The 21,376-nt window shown below is 39.0% G+C and overlaps 2 protein-coding genes across 6 annotated transcripts in view; both read right to left on the bottom strand.

Moving 5' to 3' along the window:
- Window positions 1-17,164, bottom strand: part of LOC106058980 (uncharacterized) — a 65,115-nt gene extending 47,951 nt beyond the window's left edge. For all 4 annotated transcript variants that reach the window (XM_056017722.1, XM_056017723.1, XM_056017724.1 and 1 more), the window contains exons 1-6: window positions 17,037-17,164; window positions 13,380-13,473; window positions 11,662-11,762; window positions 8,789-8,895; window positions 8,034-8,195; window positions 2,251-2,391 (exon numbers count right to left, since the gene is read on the bottom strand). In XM_056017722.1, the coding sequence (XP_055873697.1) occupies window positions 2,251-2,391; window positions 8,034-8,195; window positions 8,789-8,895; window positions 11,662-11,762; window positions 13,380-13,458 (590 nt within the window). In that variant the 5' untranslated portion in view covers window positions 13,459-13,473; window positions 17,037-17,164. The remainder of the gene's footprint in view (window positions 1-2,250; window positions 2,392-8,033; window positions 8,196-8,788; window positions 8,896-11,661; window positions 11,763-13,379; window positions 13,474-17,036) is intronic.
- A 2,417-nt stretch (window positions 17,165-19,581) lies between these two features.
- LOC106078928 (uncharacterized) overlaps window positions 19,582-21,376 on the bottom strand; it is a 50,192-nt gene continuing 48,397 nt past the window's right edge. For both annotated transcript variants that reach the window (XM_056017498.1, XM_056017497.1), the window contains exon 23: window positions 19,582-20,871. Coding sequence is in view for 1 of the 2 variants with exons in the window: in XM_056017497.1 (XP_055873472.1) it covers window positions 20,810-20,871 (62 nt within the window). In the remaining variant the exon portion in view is untranslated. The remainder of the gene's footprint in view (window positions 20,872-21,376) is intronic.

Raw genomic sequence — 21,376 nt, 5'->3', positions numbered from 1 at the left:
ATTTTTTATTTCGGGATCCTCAGAGCGCCTCTGAGTCAACCCAGCTCAAGTGGGTACCTAACATTTTTGTGTATTAATAGCTGAATTGGGGAAAAGTAGAAGCGGTTGGTCGTTTTGCTGGCCACATGACACCATTTGTTCACCATGGGCCACAGAAACAGCTTTGAGATTTCTGTCACAGCTTCTGTATGGGGAGTTGTGTGCAGGTAAGTGCTTCTGGGGGAGGTGGGGGGGGGCAATACACGCGCTACGTGAAGGTGAAAGTCTCGGAGTCACCAGGTATGAAACAAGAAGAGTGGCCAGATTGAAAGAGCGCCGAACAATCAAAAAAGTTAATTGAAGACACAGGCCTATCAGCAACTGACCGAAACTACCCATGCCACGTATGTTTAAAGCGAGTATTGGACTTTACAGTCATCTTTGAGTTCATAAGATATGAGAAATGTGCTCATCTTCGATCACGAAGGAGGAGCTATTTATAGTGTAGATAGTGCATGTTAGTGAATTCATTCCATTGTTACTAGTATTTGTATAATTCTACTTCTGAATCCACTTATGGTGCGCACCTTTCAACACGATGGATGGACGATATGTGGATACGAGAAGGACTGTTTACATCCGGCTGAAGTGATCAGCCAGAGACAGGAACCTGAAATGTCTTGAGACAAAGACTAGTTGTGTATTAATAGCTAAAGCCCATGTCTGTGTACTCGTAATAAACAAATCTTCTAAATCAACTTCCTTTTCGTTGAGTGCTCGTCTTAGATTTACAATAGTATGATCTATTAATAGTAAATAGTTTCCATATAGTCAAGTTTCCCCTTTCAGACCTTTCGATCAATGGAGCAGATGATGTTAAGGTCTTCTGCTTCTTTGGCCAACGGTTAACGAGCAGGGTGTCATGTGGACAGCACAACGACCAACCTCCTTTTACTTCCCCCCAAATAAAGTCAGGCACCCATTAGAGTTGGGTGGACTCAGGTGCGCCCTAAAAATCACGAAATTCAAAATCCCAGCCTTCATCTAGCTTCGAACCCAGGACCTCGGTTTCGGAAGCCAAGCGCATAACCACTCAGCCATATATATTGTGTTGTTTCTGCAAATCAAGGTTGGGGGCGCGCCAATAAAGTGGCGTGCAAAAGGTGCCATTTATGCTAAGTACGCCAGTGATATATTTCTTACAAATGCTTTCCAAATGATCTTCAATATTTTATATATCAATGTGCTAACATACATTTTTTGACAGAAAAAAACATTTTTTGCAAATTTTAAAACGATATCTAAATGTTTCCTAAACTGTTTCCTCAACGGAACACTTCACACTTTTTGTGGAGTATTTAGCGGAACACTTTTCTTAATGGTTAATTGACGTGATTGCCTACTAGTTAGGAACAGGAACTGGAACAGACGCAAAATAGAGCAGTGAGATTCATAACAAACGAATATTCACATTTGACTAGAGTAACACCTTTAGTAAAATCCCTAAATTTAGAAAGCCTTCAGGAGAGAAGACTCAAAAAGTAAAGTAGCAATTATACATAAAACACTGAACCATAATCTTCAAATACAAAAACAAAATTTAATAAAATACTCTGAAAGACACAAAGATAAAGGTACATTCCTTGTCCCATATGCTAGGACAAATTTGTACAAATACTCCTTCTCCCCTAGTGCTATTAGAGCATGGAATGGGTTGTCTGAGCTAGCCAGGAAAACCAATGACTTGCAAGAATTTTAGTCACTGGTTAATATGCATGACTAAATGCATGACGCGTAGGACGTAATCATCTTCTTTTTTGAAGTAACTGTATTATATAAGATAAGATAAGTTAGAGTTTTGGCAGTTTGAAGAGCTCATATTCAGGCCTCGCGGATCACTAGAGTTCCACAGTTTGGGAAACAATGGTCTAGCTCAATATAGAGTGTAAAGGTGTAGCAAGCAAAAATTAGAGTGTTAATATACAGTTTTTCTCCGTTAATTATTTCTTTATTTTGATGGTTTGATTGTATCTAGTATGGACTGTACAATATATAAAATGGAAAGAAAAAAATTGTAAGTAAAATATAGTAAACCGAAAAAAAAAACAAAAAAAACTGAAGGGGTCGGGAATATTATGGTGTGTTATGCATCACTAATGCTCGCTACGCACTAAACAATGGCGTAGCGTGTTGAATATAATTGCTGTGTCAAGCATCACTAATGCTCGCTACGCCAGTGAACGCATATGACTCCCCAAAAGCAGTACTCACGCACGGAGTTTCAGAGACATGACTTTAAAGTTGTTTAACACGAACGGAGACAGCGTCACAGATCTTTTAGAGTTGACCTTGAATCGTATGAAAATGTCGCTTTCGTCCTCCGCAGTGACTATCTGAATAAAGGGAGACACCCTGAGTGAAAGAAATGGACGAAGTCTCATCAGCCTGTGCTAGTTTATACATTTAGAGCAGGGGTGGGCAACCTTTTCCTATCGAGGGCCGCCATACAAAAATTTTGGGAATGGGGGGCCGCATTTATATATAATATACCTACTACTTCGATGGAAAAAAAAGGTAGCTAGCTCTGTAGAATGTCTTTTTAATTCACATTTATACTGTGTTATAGATTCACATTTAATTTTGTACACTCCCAGTTGAGGGAGCTAGCGATTTCAGAAAATAATTTTACGATATTTTTTTTAAAATTTTGTTATCGTCTGTTTACCTCTTCCAATTTCACCACAAATGAACAGTTTGGACTTACTTTGAAGTGTTTAACTGTTTACTTTCGTGCATAATGCTCCAGAATTGTGGAACTAGCTAACTAGTTATTCTTGTGACTACGGTCAAATTACAGTTAATCAGCATCAACCTGTTCCTACACTTGTTTAATTATAAACAGAAAAAAATATTTCTTTACATATGTATGTGTACTGTGGATCCTAATAATGTGAAAGTTTAGCAGCAAAGTTTTTTTAAGTGTGGAAATACAGCTTCTGGCACTCATAAAACTCCCGCGAAATAATTGAATGGAACTTCTCTTTCAGTTCATAATTTGCTTGAAGGTTTGTCGTCTAGAGCTGATTCAGCTTCTGCACTAGATGGTGAGCTGAGGGTATTGAAAACTGATTCAAGGTTCTTGACGTCTTAAAATTAGCTTTCAAATTTAAAAAAACCAAATTATTGAAATAAGTCTTGCACTTTTCAACCATTTCACTAGAAATAGTTTCACCTTTCAATAAAAGAAAATGTGAAAACCTGTTTCTTCCTCGAGATTCCATTTCTTCTCACTACCTTGCTCGTGCTAGGCTAGCGATACTACTGTGGTACCGAACATCGAAATGTTTTGTTTCCTAATCTTATAGTACTCATCGAACTGTTTATGGTTAATGATAAGTTGCATTACTGAGGATTTCTGGTCAATAATATAATAGATATTCAATTCAGATTTGAGCAAACTTTCCCGTTTTATGTATATGGTTAAGATATCTTCTTTAGTTTATTAAAAACCTGCTTTTCTCTGTCAAAACATGGGCTCAATTAGTTGTTACACTAGCCATCTTGTTCCAAACTAGCCCAAGACTTTCAACACTGTTCTTCAAAGCATTGAATAAAATAGATTTCTGTATGGGTCCGGCAAGATTCTGGCATGAGACAAAATGTACTTCGGGGTTATCCTCGATCAGAAATTGACTTTGTGCGACCATATCCAGCACGTACGCGAGACAGCCTCCTGAGAGGCTGAACATCGTAAAAAATCTAGCTGGAACGAGATTGGGAGCAAAAGGCGGGTGTGCTGAGATCACTGTACATGAGTGCAGTTCGATCTCATACATTCTACCTGTTCAGGTCTGGGCGTCGCAAACGTCTCTATCGAAGCTAGACGCTGTTCAGAATCAAGCCATCAGACTCATCTTTGGCACGTTTCGCACAACGCCAATTGCCGCCGGCGAGATTATGGCCAACGTCCCGCCGTTGAAGTCACGAAGAGAGCGAGCCGTCCTGTTAGCTCAAGAGAGATACTGGCGGCTGGAGTAGGGATGTCCGTTCAAAAGTCTGGTCGACATCTGGGAGGGCAAGAGACGTCTCAGAAACCGGACCTGCTTCATGCTTCATGTGGTGCGTGGGCTGGTTAGAGAGACGAATCTGCCGGTAGAGCCGGCTGCTCTTTCCCCGTTCGGTTCCTAGCCCCCAGACAAAGCTTTCGGCATGATGACGGTACTAGCCTTCTTGACCCAGAGGGGGGGGGGGACAAAGCGTTGCGATCCTACACGGCTACTACATGCAGCCAGATAAACTTCGTATCTAGGCTGGAGTGTCCACTATCTACACTTGATGGTCCAAATACATAAATATATAATATAATATTACAATATTTCCTACATAGCAAGAATTACCAAATGTTTCAATCATACACTTATATATACTAAAGACTGGAAACCGGAAATAAATTCTTATCCGCGACTGATCGATCGTGTACATTTTGTAGACAGTTGGATCAAGGCGTTGTTTTGTAAAGTAGTTCAAAGAAGTAAAGTTGTTGGTTGTTTTTTTCAACCCTAACCTATGTAACAAATAATTTTATTTTTTAGATCTAGATCTAGTAATTGATAATCAAAAATACATAAAAAATAAAAATATAGTGTTGCATTCAGTCTTGTGATAAAGAAGATTATGTATCTAAAAATTGCAAAATAATAATTATGAGACGAAAGTACTCTTATTTTTTGATGTCCATTTACTAGATCTAGATCATAGACATAAATAAATATAGACTGGCCGATTAAAGAGTTTTAAGAAACGAAAATTTGTGACTTGCAATTTTGTGTACTTTATTATACAGCATTTATGAGCAGTATAAAAGTTAAGTATTCATATCTATTTCAGCCACACACCTATATTGTAAATAAGGAGGCAGTGTAGTTTTGTTTAATCTCCAAGAATGAAGATCATGCAATTTTTCATAATTCGGAAATCCGAATACAATAGATGTATTATGTATATGTTTTCAAGTTACATGAAGTTACTTCCTTCGGCCAGTCTATATTTATTTATGTCTATGATCTAGATCTAAAAATTAAATTATATGTTACACAGGTTAGGGTTGAAAAATAGCCTTTACTTCTTGTAACTACTTTACAAAATAACGCCTTGATCCAACTTTCTACAAAATTTCACGACATTTTTTGTAGTGTTAAAAAGTCTCCATGTCCAGTCTAGATATAGTATTGTCACGTACACTGTATCTATATTTAGCCCAAGGTTGTCGGCAGAATTTCAGCTACCTCGGGAAATTTCTATCACGCAGCAAACCTTCTGTTTTGAAATAAATGTGATTGGTTAGAAATATTAATTATTGTACATTGAGCTGCATTTATTGGTCAGATTGATTAACCAAGCGGCAAAGAGATATTAGTCACATGGCAAAATATCTCAAAGCTCTGTAAGATTTTAGATATTAGCGCCAGTCTCGTGTTGGAACTCAAAGAAAGGTGACATGTTTGTATTATTGTGTAGATCATTTAAACTAGTAGAGATTTAATTTGAGTTTTATCCTATCACAGTATATCATTGTAATTATTTGTGAATAGCTTTTTCAAGTTCTGAATTAAAGTATTTGCTTTAGACGAAGAGACGTTTCTTCATTGAATTTAATAATAACATACTTAGATCGTCTTATTGACTAGCAACTTCTAGATGATCCTCTTATCAACTGGCAACTTCTAAATGATCATCTTATCAACTGACAATTTCTAAATCCTCGGCGATCACGATGATTGGTTGTGCAACTCAGGTCAAGATTATCTTCAACGTGGCAATAGAAAGAGGCATATTAGAGATCGTGACATCAAGCACCATTGATGATCGTGACATCAAGCACCATTGATGATCGTGACATCAAGCACCATTGATGATCGTGACATCAAGCACCATTGATGATCGTGACATCGAGCACCATTGATGGTCGTGACATCAAGCACCATTGATGATCGTGACAAGTATATATAAGTCTATGGTTTCAATCTATCTACGAGAAATGTTGATCTAAAGCAGGGGTGGGCAACATTTTTGTATCGAGGGCCGCATTAGAAAATGTTTGGGAATGGCGGGCCGCACACACACACACACACATATATATATATATATATATATATATATATATATATATATATATATATATATATATATATATATATATATATATATATTAGAAAGATACGCTTGCTGTGTAGAATGTCTTTTAATTCATATATACACTGTATTACGATTTTTTAAAATTGCTGTTGTCTTTTTATATCACAATATCCCAACTAATATACAGTTGTACTTAATGTGCAGTATTTTACTTCTTACACTCGTGCATAATGTTTCCTAACTGTGAAACTATCTTACTAGTTGTTACCACTGTGTTTGACTGCTGTCAAATTAGTCAGTCAACATTGTGATTATACTTGTTTAGTTTCCACTAAAGATGCTTGCTCACCGAATGTAACAATTTATTTTCCGGAAGTTGATTGTAGGGACGATCGAAGTCTGCTCTTGTGGAGCATCACCAGAGAATGCTGACCATGTCTATCAATGGTGCATACTACATCGGGGGACCCGAACAAGACTCTCCAAAGACTATTCGAAGAACTACCTGATCTGGAAACTACTACGCGGTTCATCTCAGATATAGGATTACTGATCTGAACCCTTCAACATGTAAAATGAGAACGAAGAAGAAGAACTGATGTACCAAAATAGTGTGAACAGCAGCAAAGTTATAAGTGTGGAAATACAGCTTCTGGCACCCATGAGGCTCCTGTGGTAGTGCTGACTGGAACTTCTCTTTGCTTTGAGTTATGTCCTCTGGAGCTGAATCGGCTTTTCTTAATAAGTGTTGTACTTTTAATCATTTCACTAAAGATAGTTTCACCTTTCAACAAAGGAAAATGACAAAAGAAACTATTTTTTTTTTATTGCCTGTAAAGTGGGAAAGCCTTGTGTGTAAAGATTTAACATGCGTTTACATTTCATATGTAAACTATCAATGCAATAGTGACTATAAAAACATGAAATTTTGTCTTCCACTCTTCACTAGAAATATTGGTAACAAGGTCACAGTCAATGTCCTTCAAGTATTATAACAATTTCATCCTTGAGATTTTATTTTCTTCTCCTTGGCTTTGCCTATGCTAAGCTAGTGGATATATTGGATTATTTATTCATAAATTAATGCTTCTCGTGGTTAACTCCTCTAGCTCTAGCAACTTTCATTACTTTTCTATTATTTTATCGATTAAATGCAGTTAAAGTTTAAGTTATATGAAGCTTTGTGCAAACTTTCCTGTTTCAAGTTTATGGTTCTCAGTCAAAGATCGAGCTCCATCAGTGTTTACACTTGCCATCTTGTTCCAAGCCTACCCAACAGACTGAAATTGTGTCTTGAATTGAGTGTATTGATGTATAGACAATAAGCATAATCTTCGTTTACTTAAACTTTTTATAATGAGACAGTTTCAATAATTTATATAGACATTTTTTTTTAATATTTGCATTTTTATTTGCATTTTTATATCTATATACTGTGGGCACACCTGATTTCTGTAGGTGTCGGCGGGCCGCATAAAACACCTCGGCGGACCGCATGTGGCCCGCGGGTCAGAGTTGCCCACCCCTGATATAAAGTATTTCTTCATTATATATATATTACGGGATAATGCCGTTTTTTTATCGCTCGTAGGATTGGCAGTTTTCATATTGAATGACACCCCAAAATGACAATTTTTGTCTATATATTTCAGGAGATTTGTATGAGTTTTCTAAAGATTTTAACAATTTCTTGATATTTCCAGGACTTTTTCGTATATTTTGCAATTTCAAGAGATTTCCAGGAGCTCCTGGTAAATCGACAGGAGGCCGCGGGAAAACTGTTATAAGTTAAACAATGGTACAATTTAATAATTTGTTCACTTTGAATTAGCGCGGGTCTTATCAAAAGTGCGGGGCCCACTGCGGTCACCTAGGGACATACTTACTCAGTTGGAAATTAAAGAAGTTTATAAAATTACCATAAATGCAGAGAGAAATATTTTGTGCCCCACATATTTACAGGCAGTAAGATGATAGTATCTACAGTTGATGGCATGCCGATTAAGAAAGCAGTCAGGCCAAAATGTGAGGATCCTTCAAACTTGATGGTCCAGTAGCTAGGGAAGCTGCCCATTGATATTCTTAAATAATCGAAATCATAAAACTTTATAAATTCGGAAGAAACAAATAGTAAAAGATTACTGGGGGCACTTTTAACAAAGAATGGTGTTGAAATACAACACTAAGATTAAGCCAATAGAGAATGAAATAAGGCAGTTTAGTAGCTAATCAGACAGACAGACAGACTGACAGACAGACAGACAGACAGAAAGACAGACAGACAGACAGACAGACTGACAGACAGACAGACAGACAGACAGACAGACAGATAGATAGATAGATAGATAGATAGATAGACAGACATAGACAGAGACACACAAAAAGACAGACAGATAGAGACAGAGAGAGATGTAATGCCCTCTCTTTCACACCCCTTGACCTCTACCAACTCAAGTTACAATATTTTGTATTCATAATTCCCCTGTAATGACTGAAGCTCTACCCCACAGATAGCCGCCTACACAAACTACCTCCGTACAGTTAACACTCTCGTGGGACATGTTGGAGGGCCATTAGAGGCATATACCCTTCATACCTTATACCCCATTATACTCCTAGGTCCCTCTAGATTTCTGTATGTCTTTAACTCCTGCATAGAAGCAAAGCCACTTACATATAGGGACTTACAAACGTCAGCATGTTGGACATCCCATAAGTGATCGAAATTGTATGAAGTAAAGTAGGAAGCTCTGTACTGTACCAAGGTGTAGAATACTGGATCTGGTTATAGATAATATACATTGAAAAAAAAGACAAACTATTCGTATACTACTTTTAAAATCTTTGTACTACTAAGTGATAAAGCAATTAAGTACAAAAAGAACTAAAATGAAAGCTTATTTAAGGAAAAGAACCGCACTATTGCCGCCGTATATCTCGATACTGCAAAATTTACATCCCATTTTCAATATAAAACTAAATAATGACCAGAAATAAAATGAGTTTTTTTTTGTTTTTTTTTATTCATTCACGTATTATATTTGACAGTATGATATTATGTTAAGTCTCAATTTAATCCTTTGGTGGCAGAGTGGTAAAGTGCTTGGCATCCGAACAAAGTGTCCCGGATTCGAATCCTGATGAAGACTGGGATTTTTTTTAAATTTTGGAATCTTTTGGGCACCCCTGAGTCCAGCCATTTCTAATGGGTACCTGACCTAAGGTGGCGAAAACAAAAGGAGGTCGGTCGTTAAGCTGGCCACACGACACCCTCGTTAACCGTGGGCCACAGAAACAGATGACGTTTACATCATCTGCCATAAAGACCGAATGGTCTTAAAGGGGAACCATCTAATCTCATCTTATCCAATTTAATCCGAATATGGAAAGGGGAAGAAATGATGTGCATACGATAAGTATCCGACAGAAAACAAGCACAAGGTGAAAAAAAAAGGTAAACATTTCAGGGACACCCTAAACTATTTATCTCCGTAATTTTTTTTTTCACATTCTGACTGTCCTGTTGGCTCATATTTCTCGCGGCTGTGGCCAAATTTCGATTCACGGTGCCCACGCTGCGGGGAAGAAGAGGAAACCGTGCCTCATATTCTGTTTGACTGCCCCAGACTTGCTGATCTCCGTCTCGAAAGGTCTGGGACACCCAAAATTCTCGACCTGTATGGCGACATTTATGCACTACGCAAGACAGCAGGGTTTCTGTCCAGGGCTTTTGCAAGAGAGAATTTGAGCCTCTCAAGCCCTCACTCTAATGGAGTTTGATGATGATGATGACGGAATTCTTCAATTTGCTCATTACTATTTCTATTTCTCATTACTACTCTGTTATGATTAAGCTTCCATAACTTTTTCGATTGTTATCAGAAAATGTTTTATTTGATATTCGGTATAGGATTAAAGGGGAGTGCGTGCTCTTTTTATATAACACAAAGTATAGTTTATAAAAATTAAACAGTATTTTAATTTAATGAGGTCAAATCAACGATGGTATCGTCGATTAGGAGACAAAGAGTTAAGGAAGTAAAGGTCTCAAACCGTCGCCAAAAGCAATGAAGAGGCGGATAAAAATGCGGAATGGAAATCATTCAACCACGGCATTTCCACGCAAATAGATACGTAAACACGCAGAGGCGTAGTGAGGGGGGGGGTAGGCGGGACGATACCCCGGGCTCCAGCCTGAGAGGAGTGGGCGCCATGTGCAGCTTATATTTTTATGTGATGCTCATGGAAAATGGGGGGGGGGCGCCAAAAAAAGTACTTTGCCCATGGCGCACGTTTTGCTCAATACGCCTCAGTAAACAAGTAAACATACATCGACAGGCCTCAGTAAACAAGTAAACATACATGGACAGGCCTCAGTAAACAAGTAAACATACATCGATAGGCCTCAGTAAAAAAGTAAGCATACATCGATAGGCCTCAGTAAACAAGTAAACATACATCGATAGGCCTCAGTAAAAAAAGTAAACATACATCGATAGGCCTCAGTAAAAAAGTAAACATACATCGACAGGCCTCAGTAAACAAGTAAACAAACATCGACAGGCCTCAGTAAACAAGTAAACATACATCAACAGGCCTCAGTAAACAAGTAAACATGTATGGACAGGCCTCAGTAAACAAGTAAACATACATGGACAGGCCTCAGTAAACAAGTAAACATACATCGATAGGCCTTAGTAAACAAGTAAACATACATCAACAGGCCTCAATAAACAAGTAAACATATATGGACAGGCCTCAGTAAACAAGTAAACATACATGGACAGGCCTTAGTAAACAAGTAAACATACATCGACAGGCCTCAGTAAACAAGTAAACATACATCGACAGGCCTCAGTAAACAAGTTAACATACATCGACAGGCCTCAGTAAACAAGTAAACATACATCATCAGGCCTCAGTAAACAAGTAAACATACATGGACAGGCCTCAGTAAACAAGTAATCATACATCGACAGGCCTCAGTAAACAAGTAAACATACATCGACAGGCCTCAGTAAACAAGTAAACATACATCAACAGGCCTCAGTAAACAAGTAAACATACATCAACAGGCCTCAGTAAACAAGTAAACATACATGGACAGGCCTCAGTAAACAAGTAAACATACATCAACAGGCCTCAGTAAACAAATAAACATACATGGACAGGCCTCAGTAAACAAGTAAACATACATGGACAGGCCTCAGTAAACAAGTAAACATACATCGACAGGCCTCAGTAAACAAGTAAACATACATCGACAGGCCTCAGTAAACAAGTAAACATACATGGACAGGCCTCAGTAAACAAGTAAACATACATCAACAGGCCTCAGTAAACAAGTCAACATACATCAACAGGCCTCATTTAACAAGTAAACATACATGGACAGGCCTCAGTAAACAAGTAAACATACATGGACAGGCCTCAGTAAACAAGTAAACATACATCAACAGGCCTCAGTAAACAAGTAAGCATACATCAACAGGCCTCAGTAAACAAGTAAACATACATGGACAGGCCTCAGTAAACAAGTAAACATACAACGACAGGAACATTGGAGGACGTTGCAAAATAAAAGTCTACTCTGCTATCTTGAGATGGCATCAGTGGAGCTGTAATAACGAACAGGTCACCAAACAGAGCTTGAGGGAAAAAGAAAGAAATTTTAAAAATTTAGTTGATATTTAGAGTTAGAGTTAGTTGATATTTAGAGTTAGAGTTAGTTGATATTTAGAGTTAGAGTTGGTTGATATTTAGAGTTAGAGTTAGTTAATATTTAGAGTTAGGTAAACTTTCAGTTAAAAAAATAGTTCCGCACTTACAGCTAAATCTTTAATCATGTAGAAGTTATTTCCCTTATACGATTTGAAACAAGTAATTAATAACTAATAATTAACTGACTAATTGCTTAATTTTTCATTCATTCATGTTTTGTTAGGTACAATGAAATATTGTTCAAAGTTTCTAACTGATCTGAGAATGGGTCTGGAAGAAAAAACGTGTACAATTATCTAAGGGAGACAAAACCCTACATATTTAGCCGTATCTGTGAATACTGAAGGATTTATTTCATTTATTGGTATCAAATAAAATACATAATTACCAGTTATGAATTGACTAATTTCTTTAATTTTTGGCTATCGATTCTTATTTTGCCTATGCCAATAAATTATTGTGCAAAGTTTCAACTTGATCTGCGAATGGATGCGGGAGAGACTTCTTTACCTGACAGACAAACAGACAGAATGAGTTGATTTAAGCTTTGCAGTGAGACAGCTTATTCCTCTTCCATCCTCATTGACGATAACAAGCTAGATGTGGTAAACGAATTCTGCTACCTTGGATCTACAATTCAATATGACCTGTCTCTAGAAGAGGAGATAAAAAAAAACGCATAGGGAAGACCACATCAACCTTCGCTAGACTCCGACCAAGAGTGTTGGAAAACCAGAAGCTCAGCACAACGACCAACATGGAGGTCTACAAGGCATGCGTTCCTAGCACGCTACTAGACGGCAGTGAGTCGTGGACTATCTACACAAAGCAAGGGAGATAACTAAACTTATTCCACTTGCGCTGCCTTCGAAGGATCCTAAAAATAACATGGGAAGAAAAAGTGTGTTATACCGAGATCCTCGCGAGAACGGGTCTTCCCAGCGTCACGCCGGATGGAGGACAATCGCATCCCAAAGATCACTCTGTACGGGCAACTTGCGTCTACCTCAAGAAAAACTGGTTGCCCCGACCTCCGTGGATAAGATAAAGCGGAATTTAAAATCAGTGAACATTGATACTGACCATTGGGAGGGAAGACAAAGCCTCAGACCGCACTAGTTGGAGAGAGACGGTCACCAACAAAGCTATGGACAGTGAGAAAACATGGTGCCTCAGCTCTTGAAGAAAAGCGTGCCACACGGAAAATGGCCGGCTTCTTTACCACTAAAGCGAACGCCACCTTTACCTGCAATATATGTGGACGGGAGTGTCTCTCCAAACTAGGGCTCCACAGCCACATGAAAAAGTGTTTGAGATGAACCATAGTCGTTTTACGACTAGACAAGGCTAATAAATAAATTCCTCTTTTTTCGACAAAGGGAGCTCAAAGAGTCGAAGTTTGGCCTGAACCACAGAAACGCGGACTAATGAAGCAATGGTCCCTGTCGCCCAGTTCTATCAACTCGCTCTCTATAGGCATCAGTTGCCTCAACCACAGTCAAACTGCTAAAATAATACAAATATTTTAACTTATTCTACATTACCTCGCTTCGAGCAGCCGACTCGTGTGATACAATGGATCAATCCTGAGAGTGCAAATATATTAACAGATATTTGTGTCATCGTTTGAGTCTTTACCTGTAAAATCAAAACGATGTTTCAGAGAGCGACACTGGGCCATTAGCTACTTACTCGATTCATACACAGTGGCACCATAATAATCTTGAAATTACATTATGATTGGGGAGCGGTGGTTGAGCGGTTAAGCGCTTGGCTTCTGGAACTGGCGTCCTGGGTTCGAATATCGTGAAGACTGGGATTTTGAATTTCGGGATTTTTAGGGCGCCCCTGAGTCCACACTAGCAATGAATCTAGTCCCCATTAAGTAGTGAAAAAAAGTGTAATCATAATGTAAAGTAATAAAACTTCCCTTTTCAGACCATGCTATCTATAGGGCAGATAATGTAAAGGTCATCTGTTTCTGTGGCAGACGGTTAACGAGGGTGTCATGTAGCCAGCACAACGACCAACTGCCTTTACTTTCCCCAACTAATGTTAGGTACCCATTAGGGGGCAGTCTAATATAAAGGGGCAAACTTCAGCGTATAATACCACTTCAATCAAGTACTATTTCTTTCCCTTGTTTGAGATAACAAAACAACATAATTTACTACTAATAGTTAATTAACTAATTGGTTAATGTTTTGAATCGAGTCATGTGTTGTCAGGTAAAAGAAATAATTTGTGAAAAATCTCAGCTTGATTTGAAATTGGGTGTCAGAGAAATAGCGTACAAACGTTTGGCCAGATTTAGACTGCTTTGTGAGGGTTGCCTTTAAAAACAAGGTAAATTATTTGGGTTTACAATACACAAAAGTAATTTATCATTTTTTTAAAGACCTGAAATCTTCATTTAGAGGTAAGATACAGGCGTATTCTTGACAGAGTCCGAATTTGAATGAGGTTCAGTATATTGTCCATGTCACGTAATAGTGTTATTAACAGTTTATGGCCTCGTTGATTTAATTGCTATTCGAAAATGAAAATTGTCTAGATCTAGAAATTTTTAATATTTTTTTTTACAATAATTCACTAATTTAAGTTTGTTTGAAAAATGTTTTACATGTTTCGGATGTTCCTTCAGAGTTGAAGATAGTTTACTTCCTAGTCCAAACCACCCGCAGGACGACGGGGGATGGGAGCGGGCAGGATTTGAACCCTCGACCCATCGAGTGATTGTCTAAGTAGATCTAAGTCTACAGAATGGAAGACCACCGCATCCCTAAACGACTCTTGTATGGCCAACTAAGCGAAGGAAAGCGCTCGCAAGGTGGTCAAAGAAAGCGCTTCAGGGACACCCTCAAAGCTTCTCTGAATGCGTTCAGCATAGACCCAGGCACCTGGGAGACAGAGTCACATGACAGATCATCATGGCGTCGCGCTGTGAAAACTGGCGCACAGGTTGCTGAGGAAAAAAGAACAACGCTGGCAGAAGAAAAACGCCAGAAAAGAAAAGCAAGACAAAGGACACTAGCTCCACCTGCCCAGTGTGCGGCCGAACATTCCGGGCTCACATAGGTCTCACCAACCACATGAGGAGGCATAAAACCCCAGTGCAAAGCCCTCAGCCCCTTGGATGACAAAGTGGTCATCATCGAACCACGATGGACGAACAATATATATAGATCTAGGTCTAGATAAAGTAGGTCTAGATTACTCTTGATCTAGTACTAGATCTAGATTTTCATCTAATAATTCACTAATTTAAGTGATTGTCTAAGTAGATCTAGGTCTAGATAAAGTAGGTCTAGATTACTCTTGATCTAGTACTAGATCTAGATCTTCATCTAATTTTAGGAACGAAGGTGCAAAAGCCAGGACTTGTGAATGGATCAAGTCCAAATGGTACAAAAGCTGGGACCTTTGTAGCAAGGGACGGGAAGTCTGGAAAGTTCTCAAACGCCCAAACAGAAAGGACGAATGGTGGCAGCCAGACAGAAAGGATCAGGCAAGATCGGCACGATTTCGTACAGAGCACTGTCCGATAGGAGCTATTTTCGCTAGGATCCGAGAGAATCACGATCCCAGATGTCGACACTGCCACGCAGAAGCCCAGACAGTGGACTACATTATTATTATTATTATAGCTTTTATATAGCGCTACTTTAATGCTTATAGCATGCTCAGAGCGCTTTGGTCCAATCTCATTTGTGGACCAGTGGGGGGGGGGGGGATGGGTTATCTAGGAGTTGGTTTTCCGTGCTGCCTTTAGGCGCTCAGTAAACGCAACTCTGCCCGAGTCGGGTGTCGAACCTCAAGCCCCCTTCTAGGTAGCCAAGACAAGCCAAGTTCAAGCGCACTTAGCCTCTCGACCACGCTTCCTACATCCTCTAAGAATGCAGGGTGTTAAGAAACACAATCGAAGATACGACTAGTCTTGAAACAGATAGAACTGGGGTCTCGCTCTGTACATAAACAGACCCTACAGAACACTTCCTTCGACGAAGTCCAGTAGGGAATGGGCGCCATAGGCGCCATAGGCGCCATTATCCCGTTGATTGTTAGAAAGGCCTTTATCCAACTACCAGGCCTGGACATAGGGCCCTTCACCCCTGTTCTGTCTGAGGGCTCCCAGCAGTGACGGCCATAATGTCAGGGCATGAGGGGCCGTACCACGTACACAGCGCATTGAGCCCGTTCCTGTGCCCCACTCGCTATAAGTGGCAGCGCTAAATATGGGGAGATTGCCTCATATTCCTATACTGCAGCGGTTCTCAACCTTTTAGTCTCGGCGACCCCTTTTTGCAATCCCCCGACCCCCCCCCCCCGCACACACACACACACAGCAATAGAAGAATGGACAAAAACAATGTATTTTTTCTATGGTCTTAGGCGACCCCTGGCAAATCGTCAATCGACCCCCAAATGGGTCGCGACCACAGGTTGAGAACCCCTGCAATACTGTAACTGTTCCGTGCGGAAACCGCCACTCCAGATAATCCGGTCACTGATGACGGTCTCTTTGTGGCGAACTTTTACCATCCCTACCCCGAGTGAGATAAAAAAAAAAGCTCACTCAGGGGGTCCCGCAAGGGCCTGGTTCGCTGCTCGTACTTGGCCTATCTAGTCTCCACTACTAGACGTTTCCACCGGAACACTGCCAGATACCTGGACCGTGCTGTAAAGGATTAATCCCAGTACAGAGCCTTAGTGCATGGAGGTTTTCAAATCATAGGAAGAAATAGTCATTGTTGTTTTCGTAAAGCCATAACCGATTGACCAAGTAGGTCAGAGATACAAATCAATATTGATCTAGATATTCTAAAACTATACATTTAAAACAAAAAAATTGTTTAGTAGATCTAGAGCTAGCGAATTAGTAAATTTAGGCATTCTAAATCTAGTGTTTTTGTTGTTGTTTTTTTTTTAAATATAATAATAACAGATCTAGATCTAGTAAAAGTCTAGACATTTTAAAGTCTAGTGAGTTTTTTTTTAAAGAATAACTAGATACAGTTACATTATATACATTCTAATGTCTTTTGTAAAATCATATATTTATATCTAGACAGTAGATCTATTCTATTTAGATCTTGATCTAGATCTAGTGACCATTTATGATTGAGACTTTCTTTAGAAAATAATTCTAGATTCAGGTCGAGAGATCTGAGCGAAGCATTTTGTTGTTGTTATATACATACAATTAAATTGCCAAATACAAAAGTATGTATTAAATCCAAAGTGTGGAATTGAAAAGTTTGAGATTTCAGACAATCAGTTTTGAATATTATTGCTTTTTTAAATAAATTAATTGCATTTCCTGTTTAAAACAAAATGTTTTTCCTTTAACGAGATCAATGATTGAGTTAAAAATTAAAACTGCTGAAGTAACTCTTTCGTTTCGTTTAGAATAAATTTTTTTATTCCTTTTTTTTTATTTTTCCATTATTTATTCTCTTATCAAATAACATAATAATATTGCTTATCTGCAATCATGTTCTGGCTATAATTTAATTGAGTGCTGGGACAAGTCCCTTAAAGCAGTGGAGTCTGTGAACATCTTCAAACTGTGTAAGACGCAAGTTTCAAAAATACGATCAAAACTGCACGCCTCCAGGCAGCGGATTTTCTTTTGGTCTCAAATGTGTATCCCGCGGCCTTCGTAACTGACCTGCAGCTGTCTCGTTCTGAAGCCGCCTGCAGCGAGGGGCTTTCTTCTATGTATGTAAAGCAAGTCGCGCCTAAGCTAGTCTTCAAAGCGTTTCTGTGTGTCGACCACCTATCAGTTTACCAAAAATACTTCTTTTTAGCATACTTTTATTTTATTTTTTTTATACAGAATATAACTAAGACTTCTTGACCGCTTCCACCAAAGATTCTTGCGCTCCATCATGGACATACGGTGGCAAGATAGCACTAAGAAAAGCGATGTCCTTGCAAACGCCGGTATGGACAGTATAGAGGGACATCTTAAGGTCCGACAGTTACTCTGGGAAGGGCACGTATTCCATATAGGAGACGAACGTATGCCAAAGGCAGTCTTTTTTTGGTGAGCTAAAAGGTGGTCGACGTAACAGAGGCGGTAAAATTAGTGTTGATTAGTAAAATTGTGTTGCTTAGATATTAACTCCACGGAGGTGCGATGGTTGCGCGGTCCCTGGTTCGAATTCTGGTTAAGACTGGGATTTTTAATTTCGGGATCCTAGGGTGCCTATGAGTCCATCCAGCTGTAATGGGTACCTGACATTAGTTGGGGAAAAGTAAAGACGGTTTGTCGTTGGACTGGTCACATGGCACCCTTGTTAACCGTAGGCCACAGAAACAGATGCCCACAAGGTCTAAAAGGGGAACTTTACTTTACATAGATATTAAGTCCAGCGAAACTGTGTCAACGGACACGAGACAGGGTTATGGCAATACCGAGAACCTCTAGAACCAGAGCCTTCGGGCAGATGGAACATCTAGAAGTAGGGCCGGATATAACAATTGGCAACTCAAACCCCAATAAATATTCAGCACTGACATATAGTATCTGAACTTTGAAGAAAGTGCCTCAGAATGGCCCCATAACTCAAAAAATTTTAGTTTCCAAGTCTAAATATGAAACTATCTTCTTATCTTATATAATACAGACGTTACTTTAAAAAAGAAGATGATTACGTCCTACGCGTCATGCATTTGGTCATGCAAATTAACTAATGACTTAAATTCTGCCAAGTCACTGGTTTTCCTGGCTAGACTAGAAGGTGTGTACTCTTGATTAAAAAACCCCGCTTCGTTGCAATGCTAATGTATTCTTTACTAAAAAAAATAATCAAGATTCAGGAATATTAGGGGTAGTGACTATTATTTATGTAACTCTTATTGACAGCTGTTGCAAGTTATAGTAACTTCCCCTTTCAAACGATGTATATGGCAAATGATGTAAAGGTCTGTTTCTGTAGCCCAAGGTTTTTTTCAGCACAACGACCAACCGCCCCTACTTTCCACCAACTAATGTCATGTATTTATTAGATTTGGGTGGACTCAGAGGCACCCTAATGATCCCGAATTAAAAATCCCAATTTTCACCAGGATTCGAGCCCGGGGCCCCGGCTTGGAAGACAAACGCTTTACCACCGCGCCTACTGCTGCAACTTACTTAGTCGGTACTAATTGTATGCGAGACAATTTTCTAAGCAGCATCAATAAGGTTGAAAAGGGGCAAATGAGGAATGGAGACCAATGAATCAGGAATCTTAACTCTTTCTCTCCGTAATTTCTTACCACATTCTGGTGGAATCAACGCTGGTAACGTCAGTCAGGAGAGAAAGAGTTAAGCTTTTAGAAATCGCCTTGCAAAAGTGACTTTGGTGCTGCTACAAATCAGATGTGCCAAGCGTTCGTATCTATGACTCCGACGTCTCGGGTATTTTTTCCAACGATTTAACCCTTAAAGTGCTAAGCTTTTTTTTTTACAATGAGTACATACAAAATGGATTTACAATGCTAGTGTTTAGAGGCTAAACTACCACGTCACGACCACGTGACTAAAGGGTTAAACGCTCTTTTATAAACGAACATTATTACGTTCTGCAGGACGGCAGGAAATGGCAGAGGGCAGGGTTGGAGCCCGGGACCATCCCGATAATTGCCTGTAGCGCATGCCACGTGGCAGGTGGTCATTCATCTCATACGAAAGCAAAACGCAGGCCTGCATTTCCGGACCCTCTTACATCGATTCTTTAATGAACAGAAAACAGAACATTGTCTTTTAAAAAATATATTTTATTACTTCAGTCTTTTACACTGGCGAAATATTCACGCCGCATGATAACAAACAGAACAGTCTCACAGCCTCAGAGTTGGATTTCACTTTGATTAATTAAATGCATTACATTTTTTTTATATGCAAAGGCAATATAATATCACCACTTAAAGGTGCATGTTAAATATACAATAATGATCTATTTTTAAGCTTGCAAAAAAGGACATATTCATTTCGACACTCCCAAGGTTACAAATTCATAGGTGTAATATGTTCTTTGCTTATTGTACTGTCAAAAGATATAAAATGAGCTGGCCTATAAAAGAAACAAAATTGTTATTTTTTGGGTGTTTGTCTATTTACTTAGGCACCATTTCGTAAATAGAGAACACTTGTCAGAGAATCGTATTTCTTAACCAAATTTGTATATTTCAACCTTTAAAGAAAAAATATAGTCTTTATATTCCATTATGCTATTTTTATAGGTGGCAAATACAGATAAACTGTCAATGTAAATATACCGCTCCTAATTAGCAGGTGACAACACTTGGGCTCATTGAGCTGCTTGGATTCTAAGCCAAGGTGAACTTCTCCGTCTGTAGAAGAGGACACGCATGACTAGACCGGTACATGAAATGCAAAGTATTTAATTATCTTCTTTTTGGAATAACGTCTGTAATAGATAAGATAAGATCAGAGATGAAAATGTATAGACGGCGCTTCTAATCTACAAATTATTGAAAGAGGGGACATTTAAGTGCGGTGCGAACCGTCCTTAATAACAGGGGCACTGAGGTTCGAGTCCCTAAGCACTCGCGGTGCTAAAGCTTTAACTCTTTCTCTCCGTTTTTAATTTACCACATTCTGGTGGAATCAACGCTGGTATCGTCAGTTAGGAGAGAAAGAGTTAAGCGTCAACCATGACGCAAAAAAAAAAATTTGTTAAAAGGTTGTCAACTATACTAGTTATGACAACAGCTCCAGTGCCTGGTGTTGTCTATAGGATATAAATACCAAGGTGAAACAAAAAAAAGGGGGGGAGGGGGGAGAGAAAATGTTATTGACGCTCACACCTTGATGCAAGTCATCTTGTAAGCCTATATCTGTCAGGACGCCTTTATGGTACAATCACAGTGAAAATGTGTCACTTATTTAAACACATATTTTATGTAAAAAAAAAGCTCCAGTAACATCGTCTATACGAGTTTTACTTTGGGAATGTCTGAGTCAAGTGGCAACTACTAATGGCGTCACTTCCTGCTCCTCCTTTTCAACAGGAATCGGCATCGCTGAAAGAGGGATTTTAAAAAATTCATTATAGTAAACACATACACACACACACTTCTCAATAATTAATAATCGTTTAGAAAACATGAGTCCCAGTCACAGATACATTAACCAATTTATTATAAATAGTTGAAAAGAACTTCTGGTATCTTTCTCTTCAACGATAGAATAGACAATGTAGATAGCTAACACACACACACAATTACATACACAGCTTGTAAGTTGTAAAAGCAAAATATAAAGTTTCCCATTCAGACCTTGAGATCTACAGGTCAGATAACGTAAAGGTCCTCTGTTTCTGTGGCCCACGGTTAACGACGGTGTTATATGGTCAGCACAACGACCAACCGCCTTTACTTTTCCATTTACTCACGACAGGTGCCTATCCTATCCTGAAATATCCCCGTCTGCACCAGGATGCGAACCCGGTACCCTTTGGATGGAAGCCAGACGTTTTACCCCTCAGAATGAACTACGCATACCAAGAGTTGAGATGATTTAAAGGGC

This window comes from Biomphalaria glabrata, chromosome 18 (assembly GCF_947242115.1).
Source record: "Biomphalaria glabrata chromosome 18, xgBioGlab47.1, whole genome shotgun sequence".
Classification (NCBI taxonomy): Eukaryota; Metazoa; Mollusca; class Gastropoda; family Planorbidae; genus Biomphalaria; species Biomphalaria glabrata.
The sequence above is the reverse complement of the archived record's forward strand: the minus strand, read 5'-3'. Positions and strand labels throughout refer to the sequence as shown.